We start from the raw sequence: 20,085 nt of genomic DNA on the forward strand, positions 1-20,085 counted from the left end.
TGCTGGATAACAGAGTCCTAATGTTGGAACTCTTTTCATCTACTGACATTTATAATAAAAAAATTTTAAGTGTAACTTTGCCATAATTTTTCATTTTGATTAAGATATTTACAGGAAATAAACCGTTTATTTTCTCTGACTAATGAAACTGAAAGCTAAGAACGTTGGTGGGAGGAGTCTCAATACTGTTTCCTAACTTCTCTCTCTCCCCGGGGAAAGCACCGTATGAGGAAGCCAGCACTAAGTCAAGTTTTTGTATAGCCAGTGCCCTTTTTCCTTGTTGTCTTTCAAAATACTTCTTTTTCCTCTGCCCTTCAGGAGATTATAAAATTCTGAAGTTCAGTCTCTGAGAGCTTTACTGATTTATCGTCCTACTTAAGCAAAATAAGCAGTGATTCTTGCATATCTGAAGAAAACCTCAACATCTAGACTACTGTGGAGGACATTTTCACTGAGGTAAGACTGGTAGGGATTTCTTTAGAGAGCTGTGGGTACCTGGTTGGTAGCCTCAAGGTGAGAAGGGGAGCTTTAGTCATGAAGAATTTGGGGGGAAATGTTTTATATCAACTATACTCAGAAAAGTGAAAACAGCAGTAGCTTGATTCTAATCCTTTACTGCCTAGGCAAATAATAGACATTTTATTCCACTACAACTGAAGCCTGAACAAAGGGAGATGCATTTTGACTATAGAAGATATTATAATGTATTCCCCAGGCAACTAGCGGCATGAGCTATATTTAGAGCAAAGGTTTGGTTTCCTTCCCTGGAAGATGCACAGGAAACTTGGTGGCTGTGGTGGGGGCCTCGGTGAAAGTCAAGATAGGGGCATGATAAAAGTATCATAAAATAATATTGAGTAAAAAAATACATCTGGATATAAAAGTGTATTGTATGGCATTGTCCTAATTTTAGAAAACACACACACACAGAGAAGAGCAGACAAGTTTCAATTCCGCAAGTACAGTTATATAAAACATGGCTTCTTTACCTCTCTTAAGACAGTTTACTTTTCCTTTTAGACTCCATTTTACACCAGCTGCCAGTGTTGTTATTTCAGTTTCTTTTAGGATTCCTTTCTGCCTTCCTGAAAATTAATACTTTTTTTTTTCTGGTGGCAAGGCATAGGAGAGAGGCAATTACAAATAGATTTCTATTGTCTACTTTTAGAATTGTTTAAAGACTTTCTGCATGGCCTGATACAGTAATATTTTATATGTGCTTGACTAGAATATAAGATTTTTAATATTCATTTCAGAATCTTATGTATGTTAGATAAATGCTGTTAATTACACTTATTATATTTACTTTTAATAGGCAAATACACAATTAAAACTGTTGTATTTCCCTAGGAGGTGGACGTTTTATCATTGTGTTGTGCTCTGATGATACTTTTTATCTTCAGATCTATTTAAAACCACAGTAATATAGATAAACTGGTTTTCTTTTACTTACTCTTTGCATGATAAATATTTTACTTTTCCACCTTTAAGTGATCTTTTGTTAACAATACATTGGCAGATTTCTTAAATCCAAGTTGACCAATTTGTCACTTAAGCTTAACCGGTTAGAACCTTTATGCTGATAATTAACATATATTGTCTTGTATCTGCTTTCTTCTTTTCAATTTATGATACTTCTATATTCTCCTTTTTTGATTTGTTTTTTACTTATACCCCCATCTGACTTACCATTTAAGACAAATACATTAGTGAACTGTCATATTCTTTGTCCTCCCTCTCTCCCTCCACCATGTTGATATACTTCCTGCTTCTCTTCTCTTCAGTCAGGGCTTTATTTATTTTTAAGGCATAGACACACCTAATCAAGTTAAGTTTTCACCCTTACTTACCTTTCAGCTTACAGTTTTTCTTGACTTTATATATTAATTTTTACTGACTATTATTTCCAATAAATGTTTCCATGTGGTTCTTTGTCTGCCAAAACTACCAATGCCTCGAATGCAATAGTGTTTGAGGCCCTCATATTTAAGTATCATTTAGACTAGATTAAAAATTCTACTCTAAAAATTATTTTCCCCTCAAGATAGATGGGGAGTACCTCTTCTCTTACCCCTGGGACTAGATATGTTGTGAAATTCACAATCTAGAAACTTCAGAGAGGCTATTTAATGAATCTAAATGATTATCTGGGGAAAGGGAGCTAAGGTCTGCATTTTATATTTTTTTCTTCCAGTTTTATTGAGACATAATTGACATATGGCGCTGTATGAATTTAAGGTGTGCAGCATAGTGTTTGATTTATATCCATTGTGAAACGATAAGCATAATAAGTTTAGGCAACATCCATCATCTCATATAGATACAAAATTAAAGAAGTACAAAAAAATTTTCTTTTTCTTATGAAGAGAACTCTTAGGATATACTCTCATAATAACTTTCATATATAACATGCAGCAGTGGTAATTATATTTATCATGTTGTACATTACATCCCTAGTACCTATTTATGTTATAAAAGGAAGTTCTCACCTTTTTCCTGACTTCATCCAATTCCCTTTCTCCTCACAGTTTACCACAAATCTAATTTCTTTTCTATGAGTTTGTTGTTTGTTTGTTTGTTTGTTTTTGCAGTATAACTGACCTACAACATTGTGGTAGTTCCTGTTATGCAACATAGTGATTATTTCTTTCTTTTTTTTTTTTTTTTACATCTTTATTGGAGTATAATTGCTTTAAAATGGTGTGTTAGTTTCTGCTGTATAACAAAGTGAATCAGCTATACATATACATATATCCCCATATCTCCTCCCTCTTGCGTCTCCCTCCCTCCCACCCTCCCTATCCCACCCCTCTAGGTGGTCACAAAGCACTGAGCTGATCTCCCTGTGCTGTGCGGCTGCTTCCCACTAGCTATCTATTTTACATTTGGTAGTGTATATATGTCCTTGCCACTCTCTCAGTTCGTCCCAGTTTACCCTTCCCCCTCCCCATGTCCTCAAGTCCATTCTCTACGTCTGCATCTTTATTCGTGTCCTGCCCCTAGGTTCATCAGAACCATTTTTTTTTTTAGATTCCATATATATGTGTTAGCATACAGTATTTATTTTTCTCTTTCTGACTTACTTCACTCTGTATGACAGTCTCTAGGTCCATCCACATCACAACAAATAACTCAATTTCATTTCTTTTTATGGCTGAGTAATATTCCATTGTATATATGTGCCACATCTTCTTTATCCATTCATCTCTCGATGGACACTTAGGTTGCTTCCATGTCCTGGCTATTGTAAATAGAGCTGCAATGAACATTGTGGTACCTGACTCTTTTTGAATTATGGTTTTCCCAGGGTATATGCCCAGTAGTGGGATTGCTGGGTCATATGGTAGTTCTATTTTTAGTTTTTTAAGGAACTCCACACTGGGCTCCATAGTGGCTGTATCAACTTACATTCCCACCAACAGTGCAAGAGGGTTCCCTTTTCCCCACACCCTCTCCAGCATTTATTATTTGTAGATTTTTTTTAACATCTTTATTGGAGTATAATTGCTTTACAATGGTGTGTTCGTTTCTGCTTTATAACAAAGTGAATCAGTTATGCATATACATATGTTCCCATATCTCTTCCCTCTTGCGTCTCCCTCCCTCCCACCCTCCCTATCCCACCCCTCTATGTGGTCACAAACCAGTGAGCTGATCTCCCTGTGCTATGAGGCTGCTTCCCACTAGCTATCTATTTTACGTTTGGTAGTGTATATATGTCCATGCCAGTCTCTCACTTTGTCACAGCTTACCCTTCCCCCTCCCCATATCCTCAAGTCCATTCTCTAGTAGGTCTGTGTCTTTATTCCCGTTTTACCCCTAGGTTCTTCATGACCTTTCTTTTTTTATTATTTGTAGATTTTTGATGATGGCCATTCATTTCTCTAATGATTAATGATGTTGAGCATTCTTTCATGTGTTTGTTGGCAATCTGTATATCTTCTTTGGAGAAAAGTCTTCTCCCCATTTTTGGATTAGGTTGTTTGTTTTTTTGATATTGAGCTGCATGCTTGTAACTTTTGGAGATTAATCCTTTGTCAGTTGCTTCATTTGCAAATATCTTCTCCCATTCTGAGGGTTGTCTTTTCTTCTTGTTTATGGTTTCCTTTGCTGTGCAAAATTTTAAGTTTCATTAGGTCCCATTTGTTTATTTTTGTTTTTATATCCATTTCTCTAGGAGGTGTGTCAAAAGGATCTTGCTGTGATCTATGTCATAGAGTGTTCTGCCTATGTTTTCCTCTAAGAGTTTTGTAGTGTCTGGCCTTACATTTAGGTCTTTAATCCATTTTGAGTTTATTTTTGTGTATGGTGTTAGGTAGTGTTCTAATTTCATTCTTTTACATGTAGCTGTCCACTTTTCCCACCACTGCTTATTGAGGAAACTCTCTTTTCTCCATTGTATATTCTTGCACCTTTATCAAAAATAAGGTGACCATATGTGTATGGGTTTATCTCTGGGCTTTCTATCTAGTTCCATTTACCTATATTTCTGTTTTAATTCCAGTACCATAGTGTCTTTTTTTTTTTTTTTTTTTTTGCGGTACGCGGGCCTCTCACTGTTGTGGCCTCTCCCGTTGTGGAGCACAGGCTCTGGACGCGCAGGCTCAGCGGCCATGGCTCACGGGCCCAGCCGCTCCGCGACATGTGGGATCTTCCCGTACTGGGGCACGAGCCCGTGTCCCCTGCATCGGCAGGCGGACTGTCAACCACTGCACCACCAGGGAAGCCCCATAGTGTCTTGATTACTGTAGCTTTGTAGTATAGTCTGAAATCAGGGATCATGGTACCTCCAGCTTTGTTCTTCTTTCTCAAAATTGTTTTGGCTGTTTGAAGTCTTTTGTGTTTCCATACAAATTTTAGATTTTTTTGTTCTAGTTCTGTGAAAACTGCCATTGGTAGTTTGATAGGGATTGCATTGTATCTGTAGAGTGCTTTGGGTAGTTTAGTCATTTTAATAATATTAATTCGTTCAATCCATGAACATTATATCTTTCCATTTTTTTGTGTTGTCTTCAATTTCTTTCATCAGTGTCTTATAGTTTTCCAAATACAGTTCTTCTACCTCCTTAGTAGATTTATTCTTAAGCATTTTATTCTTTTTGATGTGATTGTAAATGGGATTTTTTTCTTAATTTCTGTTTTTGATAGTTCATTGTTAGTGTATAGAAATGCAACAGATTTCTATATATTAACTTCATATCCTGCAACTTAAGTGAATTCATTGGTGAGTTTCAGTAGGTTTTTTGTGGTGTCTTTAGGATTTTCTATGTATAATATAATTTCATCTGCAAACAGTAACAGTTTTAATTTTTCCTTTACAATTTGGATTCCTTTTATTTTTCTTTGTTTCTAGTTTGGTTGCTGTGACTAGGACTTCTAATACTATGTTAAATAAAAGTGGTGAGAGTGGCCACTCTTATTCAACATAGTTTTGGAAGTTTTAGCCACAGCAATCAGAGAAGAAAAGGAAATAAAAGGAATCCAAATAGGAAAAGAAGAAGTAAAGCTGTCACTGTTTGCAGATGACATGATCCTATACACAGAGAACCCTAAAGATGCTACCAGAAAACTACTAGAGCTAATCAATGAATTTGGTAAAGTGGCAGGATACAAAATTAATGCACAGAAATCTCTGGCATTCCTATACACTAATGATGAAAAATCTGAAAGTGAAATCAAGAAAACACTCCCATTTACCATTGCAACAAAAAGAATAAAATATCTAGGAATAAACCTACCTAAGGAGACAAAAGACCTGTATGCAGAAAATTATAAGACACTGATGAAAGAAATTAAAGATGATACAAATAGATGGAGAGATATACCATGTTCTTGGATTGGAAGAATCAACATTGTGAAAATGACTCTACTACCCAAAGCAATCTATAGATTCAATGCAATCCCTATCAAACTACCACTGGCATTTTTCACAGAACTAGAACAAAAAATTTTGCAATTTGTATGGAAACACAAAAGACCCCAAATAGCCAAAGCAATCTTGAGAACGAAAGAAGGAGCTGGAGGAATCAGGCTCCCTGACTTCAGACTATACTACAAAGCTACAGTTATCAAGACGGTATGGTACTGGCACAAAAACAGAAAGATAGATCAATGGAACAGGATAGAAAGCCCAGAGATAAACCCATGCACATATGGACACCTTATCTTTGATAAAGGTGGCAGGAATATACAGTGGAGAAAGGACAGCCTCTTCAATAAGTGGTGCTGGGAAAACTGGACAGGTACATGTAAAAGTATGAGATTAGATCACTCCCTAACACCATACAGAAAAATAAGCTCAAAATTGGTTAAAGACCTAAATGTAAGGCCAGAAACTATCAAACTCTTAGAGGAAAACATAGGCAGAACACTCTATGACATAAATCACAGCAAGATCCTTTCTGACCCACCTCCTAGAGTAATGGAAATAAAAACAAAAATAAACAAATGGGACCTAATGAAACTTCAAAGCTTTTGCACAGCAAAGGAAACCATAAACAAGACCAAAAGACAACCCTCAGAATTGGAGAAAATATTTGCAAATGAAGCAACCGACAAAGGATTAATCTCCAAAATTTACAAGCAGCTCATGCAGCTCAATAACAAGAAAACAAACAACCCAATCCAAAAATGGGCAGAAGACCTAAATAGACTTTTCTCCAAAGAAGATATACAGACTGCCAACAAACACATGAAAGAATGCTCAACATCATTAATCATTAGAGAAATGCAAATCAAAACTACAATGAGATATCATCTCACACCAGTCAGAATGGCCATCATCAAAAAATCTAGAAACAATAAATGCTGGAGAGGGTGTGGAGAAAAGGGAACACTCTTGCACTGCTGGTGGGAATGTGAATTGGTTCAGCCACTATGGAGAACAGTATGGAGGTTCCTTAAAAAACTACAAATAGAACTACCATATGACCCAGCAATCCCACTACTGGGCATATACCCTGAGAAAACCAAAATTCAAAAAGAGTCATGTACCAAAATGTTCATTGCAGCTCTATTTACAATAGCCCGGAGATGGAAACAACCTAAGTGCCCATCATCGGATGAATGGATAAGGAAGATGTGGCACATATATACAATGGAATATTACTCAGCCATAAAAAAAAACGAAATTGAGCTCTTTGTAATGAGGTGGATAGACCTAGAGTCTGTCATACAGAGTGAAGTAAGTCAGAAAGAAAAAGACAAATACCGTATGCTAACACATATATATGGAATTTAAGAAAAAAATGTCATGAAGAACCTAGGGGTAAAGCAGGAATAAAGACGCAAACCTCCTAGAGAACGGACTTGAGGTTATGGGGAGGGGGAAGGGTTAGCTGTGACAGGGCGAGAGAGAGTCATGGGCATATACACACTAACAAACGTAGTAAGGTAGATAGCTAGTGGGAAGCAGCCGCATGGCACAGGGATATTGGCTCGGTGCTTTGTGACAGCCTGGAGGGGTGGGATAGGGAGGGTGGGAGGGAGGGAGATGCAAGAGGGAAGACATATGGGAACATATGTTTATGTATGACTGATTCACTTTGTTATAAAGCAGAAACTAACACACCATTGTAAAGCAATTATACCCCAATAAAGATGTAAAAAAAAAAAAAGTGGTGAGAGTGGGCATCCTTGTCTTGTTCATGTATATATGATTATTTTAACTTGCTGACCTCTTAAGTTTAAACACATTTTAACAACACTGCATTTCCTCCCCCCTTTCCACATTTATAATTTTGACATCATATTCACATCTTTTTGTTTCCCTTAACAACTTATTGCAGATGTAGATGATTTTACAACTTTTGTCGTTTAACCTTCCTACTAGCTTTATACATGGCTAATATATGACCTTTACTGTATATTTGCATTTACGAATGAGATTTTTTTTCCTTTTATGTTTCATGTTTCTTTTCTTTTTACTTGGAAAAGTCCCTTTAACATTTCTTTTAAAGCCAGTTTGCTGGTGCTGAACTCTTTTAGCTTTTGCTTGCCTGTAAAACTTTTAATCTCTCCATAAAATCTGAATGAAAGACTTGCTGGCAAGAGTATTCTTGGTTGCAGATTATTCTTTTTCATCACTTTAACCATATCATGCCACTCTCTTCTGGTCTGCAGAGTTTCTGCTGAAAAGTCAGCTGATAGCCTTATGGGAATTCCCTTGTATGAAACTTGTTGCTTTTCCCTTGCTGATTTTAATATTTTCTCCTTATCTTTAATTTTTGCCATCTTAATTACAGTGTGTCTTGGTGTGGTCCTCTTTGGGTTGATCCTGTTTGGGACTCTCTAGGCTTCCTGTCTGTTTCCTTACACAGGTTAAGGAAGTTTTCAGCTATTAATGTCTTCAAATATGTTCTCTGCCCCTTTTTCTCTCTCTTCTCCTTCTGGGACCCTCCTATGATATGATGAATGATAACATGTTTGATGTTGTCCCAGAGTTCTCTTAAACTGTCCTCATTTCTTTCTTTCTTTTTTTTAATTTTTGTTCAGCTTCAGTGATTTCCATTATTCTGTCTTCCAGCTCACTGATCTGTTCTACTGTATCATTAGCTCTACTGTTGTTTCTTTCTGGTTTATTTTTCATTTCAGTTACTTTATTCTTCATCTGTGTTTGATTCTTCTTTATATTTTCTAATTTTTTGTTAAAAACGTCTAACTTTCCACTCTGTTCATCCAATCTGCTCCCGAGTTCTTTGAGCATCTTTATGGTCACCTCTGTGAACTACTTACTGGGTAGGTTGCCTATGTCCACTTCACTTAGTTGTTCTTCTGAGGTTTTATCTTGTTCCTTCATTTGGAACATATTCCTCTATAGCTTCATTTTACCTAATTTCTTCTTTTATTTCTGTGTATTTGGTACGTTGGTTATGTTTCCTGACCTTGGAGAAGTAGTCTTTTGTAGAAGATGTCCTATTTGTCCCAGCAGTGCACTCCCTTCTGGTCACCAGAGCTATATGCTCTAGGGCTGCAGTCCCCAACTTTTTGGCACCAGAGACCAGTTTCATGGAAGACAATTATTCCACAGACTGAGGTGGGGGGAATGGTTTTGGGATGATTCAAGCGCATTACATTTATTATGCTCTTTATTTCTATTATTATTACAATGTGATATATAATGAAATAATTATACAACTCACCGTAATGCAGAATCAATGGGAGCCCTCAGCGGTTTTCCTGCGACTAGATGGTCCCATCTGGGGATGATGGGAGACAGTTACAGCTGAAGTGTGTTGCTCATGCCCAGTCTACTCTGTAATCTTGTTTTGGTTGCTGACACTGCAGAAAACCCTGCTTCACAAAGATAGGATGTTGGAAATGGAAGCAGGCTTTCCAGTGCTTTTGTGGCAATTTAAGGATATTCCACCTTGACTTTAATCCAGACTGCATGGAGATTTGAAGTTGTCTCAAACATACTTTTAAGGCCACTGTCATTTGCAGTCTCAAGCAGTCGATCGTCTTCTAGCATGAACAAAATCGATTCACCTGGCTTACTCACAAATGAGTTGTAGATCCATTCCTTCCCAGTTTGGGGGTCTTTTGTGGTTGGGAAGTAATGCTCAAACTCTCTAGAAAGCTGAGATAGGTGATCATGCACCAGCTGGGAGAAAGAAGGCCCTGGCTCAGTCTCTCAAAATCTCTGCTAATGTTTGAAACATATCAAATATCCCAATGTTCACTCGTCACCCCCCTAATTCCAGTTTGGCTTTGAATGAAGTCACTTTATCTGCTGACTTGAACACAGTTGTAGCTCTCCCCTGAAGTGACAGATCGAGTTTGTTGAGCAGGTTGAAAACATCACACAAGTAAGCAAGTTTGAGACCCATTTTGTGTCACTGAAATTTGCCGCCAATGGTGACTGTTTTTCTAAAAGAAATCTCTGAGGCAGCTCTCATAACTCAAAAACTCTCACCAGTGATCTACTTTTAGAAAGCCATCTCACTTCTGTGTATAAGAGAAGATGTGTGTACTCTGTGTCCATCTCCTCACAGAGCTACGTGAACAAATGTGGGTTAAGGGCATGTACTTTAATGTGGCTGATAATTTTAATCGCATCCTGCAAAACGTTGTTACGTTCAGGTGACATTTTTCGGCTAACCAGCATTTCTCTATGGATGACACAGTGCGTAGACTCACATTCAGAAGCGACCCAGTTGACCTGAGTAGTGAAACCAGAAAGCTGTCCAGTCATGGCAGCCACTCTGTCTGTGCATATACCGACACAAAATGACCAGTTCAGTTTTCCTGATATGTAATCATTCAAAGACTTGAATAGTTCTGCAGCTGTGGTGTTGGTTGGCAACAAAAGTGCACATAACATATCCTCATGCAAATCCTCCTGAAAAATATATCACACAGAAACAAGCATTGTTGCTTTGTTGTCAACATCGGTAGACTCATCAACCTGGATTGTATACCACGGTGACTCGTTAATCCTCTCTAACAATTGTGCCTCAATATCCTCTGCTATTTCATCAATTCATCTAGTTATGGTGCAGCCAAAAGAGGAACACGTGCCACCTTTGAACTGCAGCCTCTCCTAAAAGTTCACAACAAATGTCCTTAGCAGCAGGCAGGATCAACTGTTCACCAATAGTAAAGGGCTTCTTAGCTTTAGCAATGCAATTAGCCATTAAGAATGATGCTCTCAGTGCAGACACATGTGATGAAGTGGTGGCCTTCGATAATTGCTTCTGTTCTTTGTGTTCACGTTTTTTTGTTTTGAAAAAATCCAAAGGCTTGTCTTTTCATGCAGGGTGCTTTGTCTCCATGTGGTGAAACAGTTTTGAAGGTTTCGTGGCTTCGTTGGATAGCTGGTCACCGCATATTATGCAAAGTGGGCTTGGAGAATGTGAATCACCTGTTCCAATGAACCCGTAATTTAAGTAGGACTCTTGGTATTTTCTTTTAAATGCAGCTTTCATTTTGTTGGCAGTCTTAAGAGTCTTCTGCTGTCTCATCATTGGGTCTTTCCCCATTTTCAAAGAAGCTCTCCAGTGACTTTTGTTTTTTACTCATTTTGGCTAGGGTTAGCTTGCGGGCTTGCCAAAACTGTGACTGAGACAAGTGCGCAATGCGGGAAAGAGGCATGGACAGAAGTAGTAAATAAAATAATGGGCCAGCCATGTGCAGACTAAAATAAGTGTCGGATTCTGGCTTAAGCTCTGCCACCAGATGCAGCTGTACAATTGAAGTACATCAACTCACTTGCCACTATAAAGCCTACCACCAGATGCAGCTTGTCACTTGCCACTCACTGATAGGGTTTTGATATGAGTCTGCAAGCAATTGATTTATTATGGTCTCTGTGCAGTCAAACCTCTCTGCTAATGATAATCTATATTTGCAGCTACTCCCCAGTGCTAGCAACACTGCCTCAGCTCCACCTCAGATCATCAGGCATTAGATTCTCATAAGGAGTGCACAACCTAAATCCTTCACATGCGCAGTCACAGTAGGGTTCACGCTCCTATGAGACTCTAGCGCGGTCGCTGATCTGACAGGAGGTGGAGCTCAGGCAGTAATGCGAGCAATGGGGAGCAGTTATAAATACAGATGAAGCTTTGCTTGCTTGCCCGCTGCTCATCTCCTGCTGTGAAGCCCTGTTCCTAATAGGCCATGGACTGGTACCTGTCTGTAGCCCAGGGTTCGGGGGCCCCTGCTCTAGGGGTTCACCCTATGAGGGCTATGCAAGTCTTCTTTTGTGGTCGGCTGACTATCGTGTATAGTCTGGTAGGTGTGGCTGACCCCAGTTGGTTGCCAGGCCCTGCCTTGTGCTAAGGACAATGGTTGGTGAGTCTGGGTCACAAGGTGACCGGCTGTGCAACCTTGGGGGTCCCAGGGACAGTGCTGGCCCATTGGTGGGCAGGCCAGCAGGCTACAGGTTCTGGCGTGTCCCAAAACTGGTGCTGGCCACTAGTGAGTGGGGTTTGGTCATGGGGCAGCTGGCTGAGGGGTCCAGTGTGTCTCAGAACTGGTGTTGGCCTGTTGGTGGTTGGGTCTGGGGCCCAGTGGCCCCAGGGCTGGAGTCAGCTTGCTAAAGGACAGGACCAGGGACCAGGGCTTACTGGGACTAGTGCCGGCTCACTGGTGGGTCGGCCACTGGCTACAGGACCCTGGAGGTCCTGAAGCTGGTATAAGCCTGTTGGTCATTGGGGCCAAAGCCTAGGGCCACTGGCTAAGGGGTCCATGGTGTCCCAGAATTGGTTTCGACCTACTGGCAGGCAGGTCAATGGCCCAGGAGATTCTTGGGCTGGTGGTGGATTGGCTGGTTTCTGATAAGGCAGTCTGCAGCACTGTGGTGGTCCTGGGCCAGTGTGGGCTCATCACTCTATGGGCCTGATCTCACTGAGGATGCTCCTGATCTCTCAAGAAGGAATAATTCACAACCCTGGGAATTTGAACATTCCAATTATAGAAGAGGTACACAAACACATGTTTCCTAACTAAAAGAATTCATGACTTGAAACAGAAAACTGGAATGCACACCATACATTGAGTGCCATCAAGGAGGTGCACAGGGCGGTGCTAAAGAGGCCCAGAGAGTGACACTCCCTCCCAAGTCAGGCCCCTGGCAGCTTTCAGAAGACAAAGCCTCAGTTGAGTCTTGAATGCTCTAAGGAGGTATTCAGAGGAAGAGAGATGGGAATGGCTTTCTAGGCCTTGGGAAAGGAATTAACAAAGTCATGAAATATGAAAAGGTAAGGTGTGGTGTGTATTTCTAGAGCAAAAATTACAATAAATAAATAATAAAAATTACAGAGGTAAAGAAAGGCAGATTATTCAAGGCATTTTAAGCCAGGCTATGGAGCAAGAACTTTTTCAAAGAGAAAATGGGAAACTGTTGAAGGATGTCAAGTGAGCTAGAACTGTGGCTTTATAGAGAGATATCTGGCTCTATGAAAAGAACTGATTAGAGAAATTAAGCCTGGAAGGAGAAAAATCAAGCAGCCATCGAAATAATTCCAGCCAATAAATGCTGTGATCCTGTCTAAGAGAGAAGGGAGAAGTCCAACAAAGGGACACTGATATGGGCACATAGGACACAGAGAACATGGTCCACGCCCCAGGGAGAGATGATGCTAATAAGAACTGACTAGGGAAGTGCCAAGTGGATGGACTAGGGTTGGTACCCAGCGTGGAGCTGTAGTGCTATGGCAGAAGGATATTTGTATAAGGTGAGAGGTTGCAGCCCGTTTTGTTCCTAGGCCACTTCAGACATGGTGGAAAGAGTCATGAACCAACAAGGCAGACATTCAAGAAGTAGGCTGCAGCTCCAATAAAGGATGGGAGGAGGAATCAGGGACTTTGACACTGCATAGTCCATACTTGACACACTGCAACCATTGCTTATTTCTGGACCTCCTTCCACCATACCCACCCTTAAACCAACTCAAGATCATCATTAAAATGGGAGAATTTCTTAAAAGTTTCTCATACAGCAGTTTTCAACCCATTTTCTGCAGTAACACATCTGGTAATAGTCTCTTTTTGTCACACACACCCATGGATAATACTTTGACATATGCCATTAACTCACATAGATATAACCAGTCTTTTAAATTGTCTGTATAAAGGTGTAACACTGTATGTTATTTTTCTCTTGCAGGCACATCCCTAACTTGAGAGATGGGGAGTGAATTCAAAAGAATTGTTCTGCTGAAAGGATTTCAGCACATCAGTGATTATCAGTTTAGCATGATTAAGAGTTTACTGGCCAAGGATTTAAGACTGACTAGTAAAATGCAAAATGACTATGACAGAATTAAGATTGCTGACTTGATGGAAGTAAAGTACCCTGGGGCTGCCTGTGTTGAAAAATTAATAGACTTGATCAAAGATATAGAAGAAATTAAAGACCTTGCTAAAACTCTTCGAAAGGAGAGGTTAAAAGGTACTTGGAAGAACCTTTTTCACACTCTCTCTGTACTGACCTCAACCTTAAATAGAACCCTGATTTGGTCAAAGTTTAGACCTCTGTTTCCCAACTTAGGACTCAGTAGCCATGACAATGGTAGTACTTCAGATGCCAACAAATTGACAACTTAGAGGATGCCTTTCCTACAAAGAGATCTGATATGTTTTAGAGGGTGTATTTTGGGGGTGTGGGCAAAGGAAATATTAGAAGGAGCTGATGAGAAAGGCTGAGGCTTCCATACATTAGAAAGGTTAGACAATGATGAAACAAAATTAGAACATGTAGATTCTTGAAATATTTAAATCAGTTGATATGCATGCTCTATTATCATATTTACTCTATCATTTTTATACTTTCTAGAAAAACTCTGAGGCAGTACTTAAATAAAAACCTACCTCTGAGAGATGTGAAGAACTTGCCTCTTATAAAACCACTGGATTAGGAAAACATATTTTAAAAAGTCAAAGTCTAGTATCACCACTTTGTCCCATCACAAATTAGATTATATTCATTTTCTCTGGTTTCAGTAATTCAAATAGATCTTCTGTAGAAATTGACCCACCACTAGCATCATGAAAACTTTAGATTCTTAAAAGGAAAATATAGAATAAGTGGATTGTAAAAGTGTTCGACTGAGCTAGATAGGAGTCCAGAGGACAGGAAGAATATGCTTGTGGTACAGGGGACAAGAAAGGAAACCACTGAGGAAGTCTGAGCCAGTACCTATACCTATGCTGCTACTGCTGGCCACCTATGGCCAAGCTAGGCTAATGCAGTAGAGGCAGATACAAGCTTACCCAGACCCACAAGCAGGAAGTGACAGGAAATAGTATTGAAGGTGCTTCAGGTATCTTAGACCATCTCCTCTGGATTTATCATGTTCTTTTTTACCACATCAGTTATTAGGAGAAGCAGAGCAAAAGAAGCAACTCCAGTGAAAAAAAGCAAGCTGAATAAAACCAGTCCTGACCAATCTACATCCACCACTGATAAAGCTTTGGGACCTGAATCAATCAAGGATACACCTGTGAAGGTAGGATGGCTAAGGTCCCACAAAAGGAGATTTTACTGTGGCTTTTCTACTTGTTACCTTCTTATGAACACTTAGTTCTTTATTCATTTCTCAACATGCAAATAAACGAATCAGAGAAAAAGGGATCCAGGGCCAGAGTGAAAATTAATCTTAGAGCCAGTGAATTAATAGGTACTGATCACCCATTATGTTTCTGAACTACTGTGCACTTTAAATTGTGTAATATAATTCCCTATGGTGGAAATATGAAATCATTACCCCTCTTTTAGATGTATATTAAAATAGCAAGCAGATTAGGAAAACAGCTTGCCAAAGCCTACTCAAAGAGACTAAATTCAAACTTAGATCTTCTAAATCCAAGTCCACTGCTCCTCTCATCAACACAGAAGTGAGTACAGGAATGACATGTATAAAATTTTCCTTACTATTTGTATGAAGCCAACATACATGTGCACTGCTTACCTTCTGGGCATCTCTTCAGACGATGGACTATATGTAGTTCCCTGGAGTTCCCAAGGACATAAATTTTAGTATAATTAGAATCTAATAATAAAAATTTGATTTTCTCAGTAGTAAAGATGTGTTTCTTTTATTATTGAAAAGTATTAACCGGGGGAAAAAACCCTACTTTCAGGGAAAGAAAACCACAAAAACTAATGAATCTGAGAGGATGAATCTAAAGAAGGATCAGAGTCAGCTTCCAGGATTGTTAATAACCAGTACAGAGTCAACTGAGAGCCTTCCCCAGACTCCTCAAATGCTTCCACCAAACCCATCCAGCAGCTCTTCAACCAAGGTACCATTTTCCTGTTCCTAATATGTTCACCACCCTACATCATATTATAAGGATCCTCATGACCTTGAAAGAGTTTCTCAGTAATCCCTTACTATATAAAATTTCCTTATATAATAAAATCACCCATTAATTTATCAAATGCAGATATTGAGACCTCAATGTATTCTAAGTCCTGTGGCTTTTGGCAAGGTATGCATTTATGAAATAATTCCTGACCTCAAGAATGTGACTGTCTTATGTTTGGTCCTGAAATAAGGAATGGTAGTGGCCAGACAATTAGACATGACTATAAGGGTATGTTTCTCCCCTACATTTCAGTCTCCTTTCACCCCTTTCCCCTTAACCACGGGCCTAGACTAGTTCTCAGCATTATATGCTCTTTCCCATGTCAGGTGTTTGCACATAGGCTCTTTCCTTGATTGGGAATTCATTATCCCTATCTCTTCTCTGGCTCAAATGCTTTCAACCTTCAGGTACCAACCTGAATTCCTTCCCCAGGCAAGTCCTCACTGAAACAACCCCTTTCAAGAAAGGATCAGATACTCTCATTGTTTGGACACTTTACTATTCCTTTATAGTACTTATCACAACTGTGATAACTACATTTTTCTTTCCTTCTAGACAAGGAGCTCAGATTATAGGTAACCTGTCCCAGAGGAAGACAAGACAGGGGTGGGAAAGTGATTTCACACCTGTAGACATTGACTCCTATTCCAACCTGCTTTTTGTTTTGCCCTGTGGTTATATGCAACCCAGGACTATGGAGCCTGTATTTGAGATGAATGGGCGCTAAAAGATGGCCCCAAGGCAACATGAAGGGTAGGCAAGAGCAGGATTTAAACCACTATTCTCTAACATAGTTTCTCACCTATGAACCAAGCTGCCCTCTGACTCAGGCTGCATACCCACCCCCCACACACACACATGCCCCTTGAAGACAGACCTCCCATATAAAGGGACTCTCTATTTGGGGTGTAGTTTCCTTGTTGTCATTTTTATTAGTTCCAAGAGTCCATATTTCGTCCAGTAATCTTTCCCAAAATATCAGTAGGTTTCTAGGAGCCTGAAGAGCAGATATCAGAAACCCACTTGTGTATTTTCTTGATCAGAAAGTCATAGTTAATAAACATCCTTAAATGCAGCCAATTCTGGACTGAGATTTGCTTCCCTTATAACCAGGGAAGTTTACCTTCCTGCTTTGGCCAGTTTTCATCAGATGTAGGACCTGGATTCCATCCCAAACCAAAGAAATTTCATCTGAGCTTTTAATATTTGGAGAGTGAAATTTGTAATCCTAGTTGAGATAGGAGAAGGATAGGTAATACAGGTATCTGTATATGTGCTATTATTTCAGAAAAAAATTGAAAACTTAAGACTCTACATTAAAAAAGAGAAAAGAAAAAAAAGAGAGAAAAGAAATGATGTTGTGTTCTATGTGATTTTGAATATCATTATCAAGAACTAAGGAAAAAATCTTTTTTTCTCGAGAAAAAAAATGACATAGCCACCAAAATTAACGACTTAAAAAGGAAGACCGTATCTCAGAAACAGAGTCAACTTCCAGGAACTTCAGCAACCAGCAAATGCCCAACTGGGAGCAGTTGTCCAGTGAAATCTATACCTCCACCAACACCATCCAGCAGTTTCTCAGTCAAGGTACCTGCTCCCTATTCCCGTTCCTTGTACCTCCTACAACATAAGTACAAGAATTATCATAATCTCATTTCTCACAATTTACCATTTATTTATTTAATATAATCACTCATTCATTTTTCCGTGTATGTTTTGTGATCCCACTCTATTCTAACTCCTTGGCTATTTACAAAGCATGTATTTATGAAATAATCTCTCATTTTGAGAGGGTTACACTCTTGTGTTGAATAGAAAGAGGAGGGGAAGGTGACCAGACAAGTCAAGATGAATGTGTGTTCACCCTTACATTCCACTTTCCCTGGCCCTACTCCCCTTTGTTCACCCACCACATGATAGGGTTTATTTTCAAAGTTCTGTGCTCCTTCCCATGTCAGATGTTTTGACATGGACTGCTTTCTTTGTTTGGAATCACTTGTCCTGATTCACCACTGGTTCAGGTGTCTACACCTTTCAGGTGCAAACCTGAATCTCTTCCTCATACAAGTCCTCACTGATACCCCCCCTCCCAGAATACATTAGGTATTCCTCTTTTTTTCTTTTTTTTAATAAATTTATTTATTTATCTACATTTTATTTTTGGCTGCGTTGGCTCTTTGTTGTGGTGAGTGGGGACTACTCTTCATTGTGGTGTGTGGGCTTCTCATTGCAGTGGCTTCTCTTGTTGCAGAGCATGGGCTCTAGGCATGCAGACTTCAGTAGTTGTGACTCGTGGGCTCAGTAGTTGTGGTTCGCTGGCTCTAGAGCACAGGCTCAGTAGTTGTGGTGCATGGACTTAGTTGCTCCGTGGCATGTGAGATCTTCCCGGACCAGGGCTCGAACCCTTGTCCCCTGCATTGGCAGGCAGATTCTTAACGGCTGTGCCACCAGGGAAGTCCTAGGTATTCCTTTTGTTTGCTTTCAAAGATCTGTTTCCTTTTCCTTTTTAGCACTTATCGCAACTGTAATAAATGTACATTTTTCTTTGTTACTATACTATAACATCAGTTATAAGGTGCAGGTCAACTGAAGAAAAATGCACAACCTAAAAGTTGAGAGTTATGTTTTATTCAGCAGACAATATGAGGACTTAAGCGGGGGACACAGAATCTCAGATAGCTCTGAGATACTGCTCTGAAGAAGCAAGTGGGGAGCCAGGATGTATAGGAGGTTTTGCAACAAAGACCAGGTAGTTGGAACATCAAAAGATTACTGTTAATAAAGACAGCCAGATATCTCAAGTTAAGGAATTTAGCACTTTTCTATGTATAGGAAGATGCAAGAGTCTGAACTCACTGAAATCATTCCTTTGCTATGAACCTCAGCTATCTGGGGCCTGTCTCCTGTGCTTTCTCATGCTGAGTTTCCTCAAGGTGTGCCATCAGGGTTGGCTGCAGCAGTTGACTGCTAGATGGCGGGCATCCTGTTTCTATCTTGAGTTCCCTCAGGGCTTACCGTTGGGGCAGCTGTAATGTGATGGCTTGATGGCTGCAGCATCCTCAGTTTATGGATGTGGCAGGCCATAGTTTTCATTCACAGTGCTCTTTCCCAGCAAAGACCAGATGAGAATGGAAAAGTGAGTACACACACGTGTGTATCAGCTCCTATCCTAGCCTGCCTTTGTTCTGCCCTGATTTGACCCCTGTGCTTATCATCACACTGGGGTACAATGCCTATTTCTGCGGTAGATAAGCAAGTGACTGAGGCATAGGCAAAAGGAGTATTTAAATCACTATTCTCTAAAATAGTTTGTCACCCAAGTTCCAAGCTGCTGAGGCTGAAGCCCCCTACGCAAATCCATGTATACCAGTTGAAGACAGATTTCTTCTGACAAGATTTTTCAAGTTTTGTTATTGTTTTTCTTACTGTTACCTCCAATGATTAATAATTCCTCACATAGTCTCTCTTTGTTTTATTTATGGGATGGAGCTAGTAATCTGTGCCTGTTTGCCTCTAGGTCCAGCTGGCCTTGGTCTAGTCATTGAAACCCCAGGCTCACTGTCTCTCTGCTACGACAATGACTTATGTGGACATCTCTAGACAACCCTATTTTTCTTCTTTATTTTTTTTAACATCTTTATTGGAGTATAATTGCTTTACAATGTGTGTTAGTTTCTGCTGTGTAACAAAGTGAGTCAGCTATACGTATACATATATCCCCATATCCGCCCCCCCTTGCAAGACAACCCTATTTTTCTATGCATACAGGCTTAGAATTGACACTTTCTAAGGTCCTATCTGCCTAAACTTGTGACATAGTCATTTCTACTTTCATAAGAATCATTCTGCTGCCCCTAAAACTCCTTGGAGCACAGGAATCCCAGGGAGGCTCATCTGTCCTTTTGGCCTCATACACCTAAACACACCATTCAGTCATTTCTTCTTTGGGGTCCAGCCACCTCTGTAGGAGACCTGGCACAAAGACGATCTGACCCATTCTGTCTTTGATTCATCAGTGGAAAGAGCAGGAAAGCCTTGCTCTTCTTCGTCATGGGGTCTCCCAACTGTTTTCTTTGTAATATAGGCTCTGTTTGGGATTCAAAGACAGAAGCAGACCAATATTTTCTTTTATTCCTGCTGCTATGTCTCCCCAGTAGCAAACAGCACACATTGGCATGCTTCAAGAACAGGGTAGAGTGGTGAAGGAAATAAGCCAAGGGAAAAAATTCAATTACTATTTTTAAGTATTATCCAGCCATATAGTATGTT

General features: G+C 39.7%; 1 protein-coding gene across 4 annotated transcripts in view; it reads left to right on the forward strand.

Annotated features, from left to right (window-relative positions):
- Positions 1 to 20,085, forward strand: part of IFI16 (interferon gamma inducible protein 16) — a 109,508-nt gene that overhangs the window by 68,235 nt on the left and 21,188 nt on the right. For all 4 annotated transcript variants that reach the window (XM_060297663.2, XM_060297649.2, XM_070044089.1 and 1 more), the window contains 5 exons: positions 319 to 456; positions 13,610 to 13,894; positions 14,818 to 14,951; positions 15,586 to 15,747; positions 17,236 to 17,403. In XM_060297663.2, coding sequence (XP_060153646.1) covers positions 13,630 to 13,894; positions 14,818 to 14,951; positions 15,586 to 15,747; positions 17,236 to 17,403 — 729 coding nt within the window. In that variant the 5' untranslated portion in view covers positions 319 to 456; positions 13,610 to 13,629. The remainder of the gene's footprint in view (positions 1 to 318; positions 457 to 13,609; positions 13,895 to 14,817; positions 14,952 to 15,585; positions 15,748 to 17,235; positions 17,404 to 20,085) is intronic.

This window comes from Globicephala melas, chromosome 1 (assembly GCF_963455315.2).
Source record: "Globicephala melas chromosome 1, mGloMel1.2, whole genome shotgun sequence".
In the NCBI taxonomy this organism is placed as follows: Eukaryota; Metazoa; Chordata; class Mammalia; order Artiodactyla; family Delphinidae; genus Globicephala; species Globicephala melas.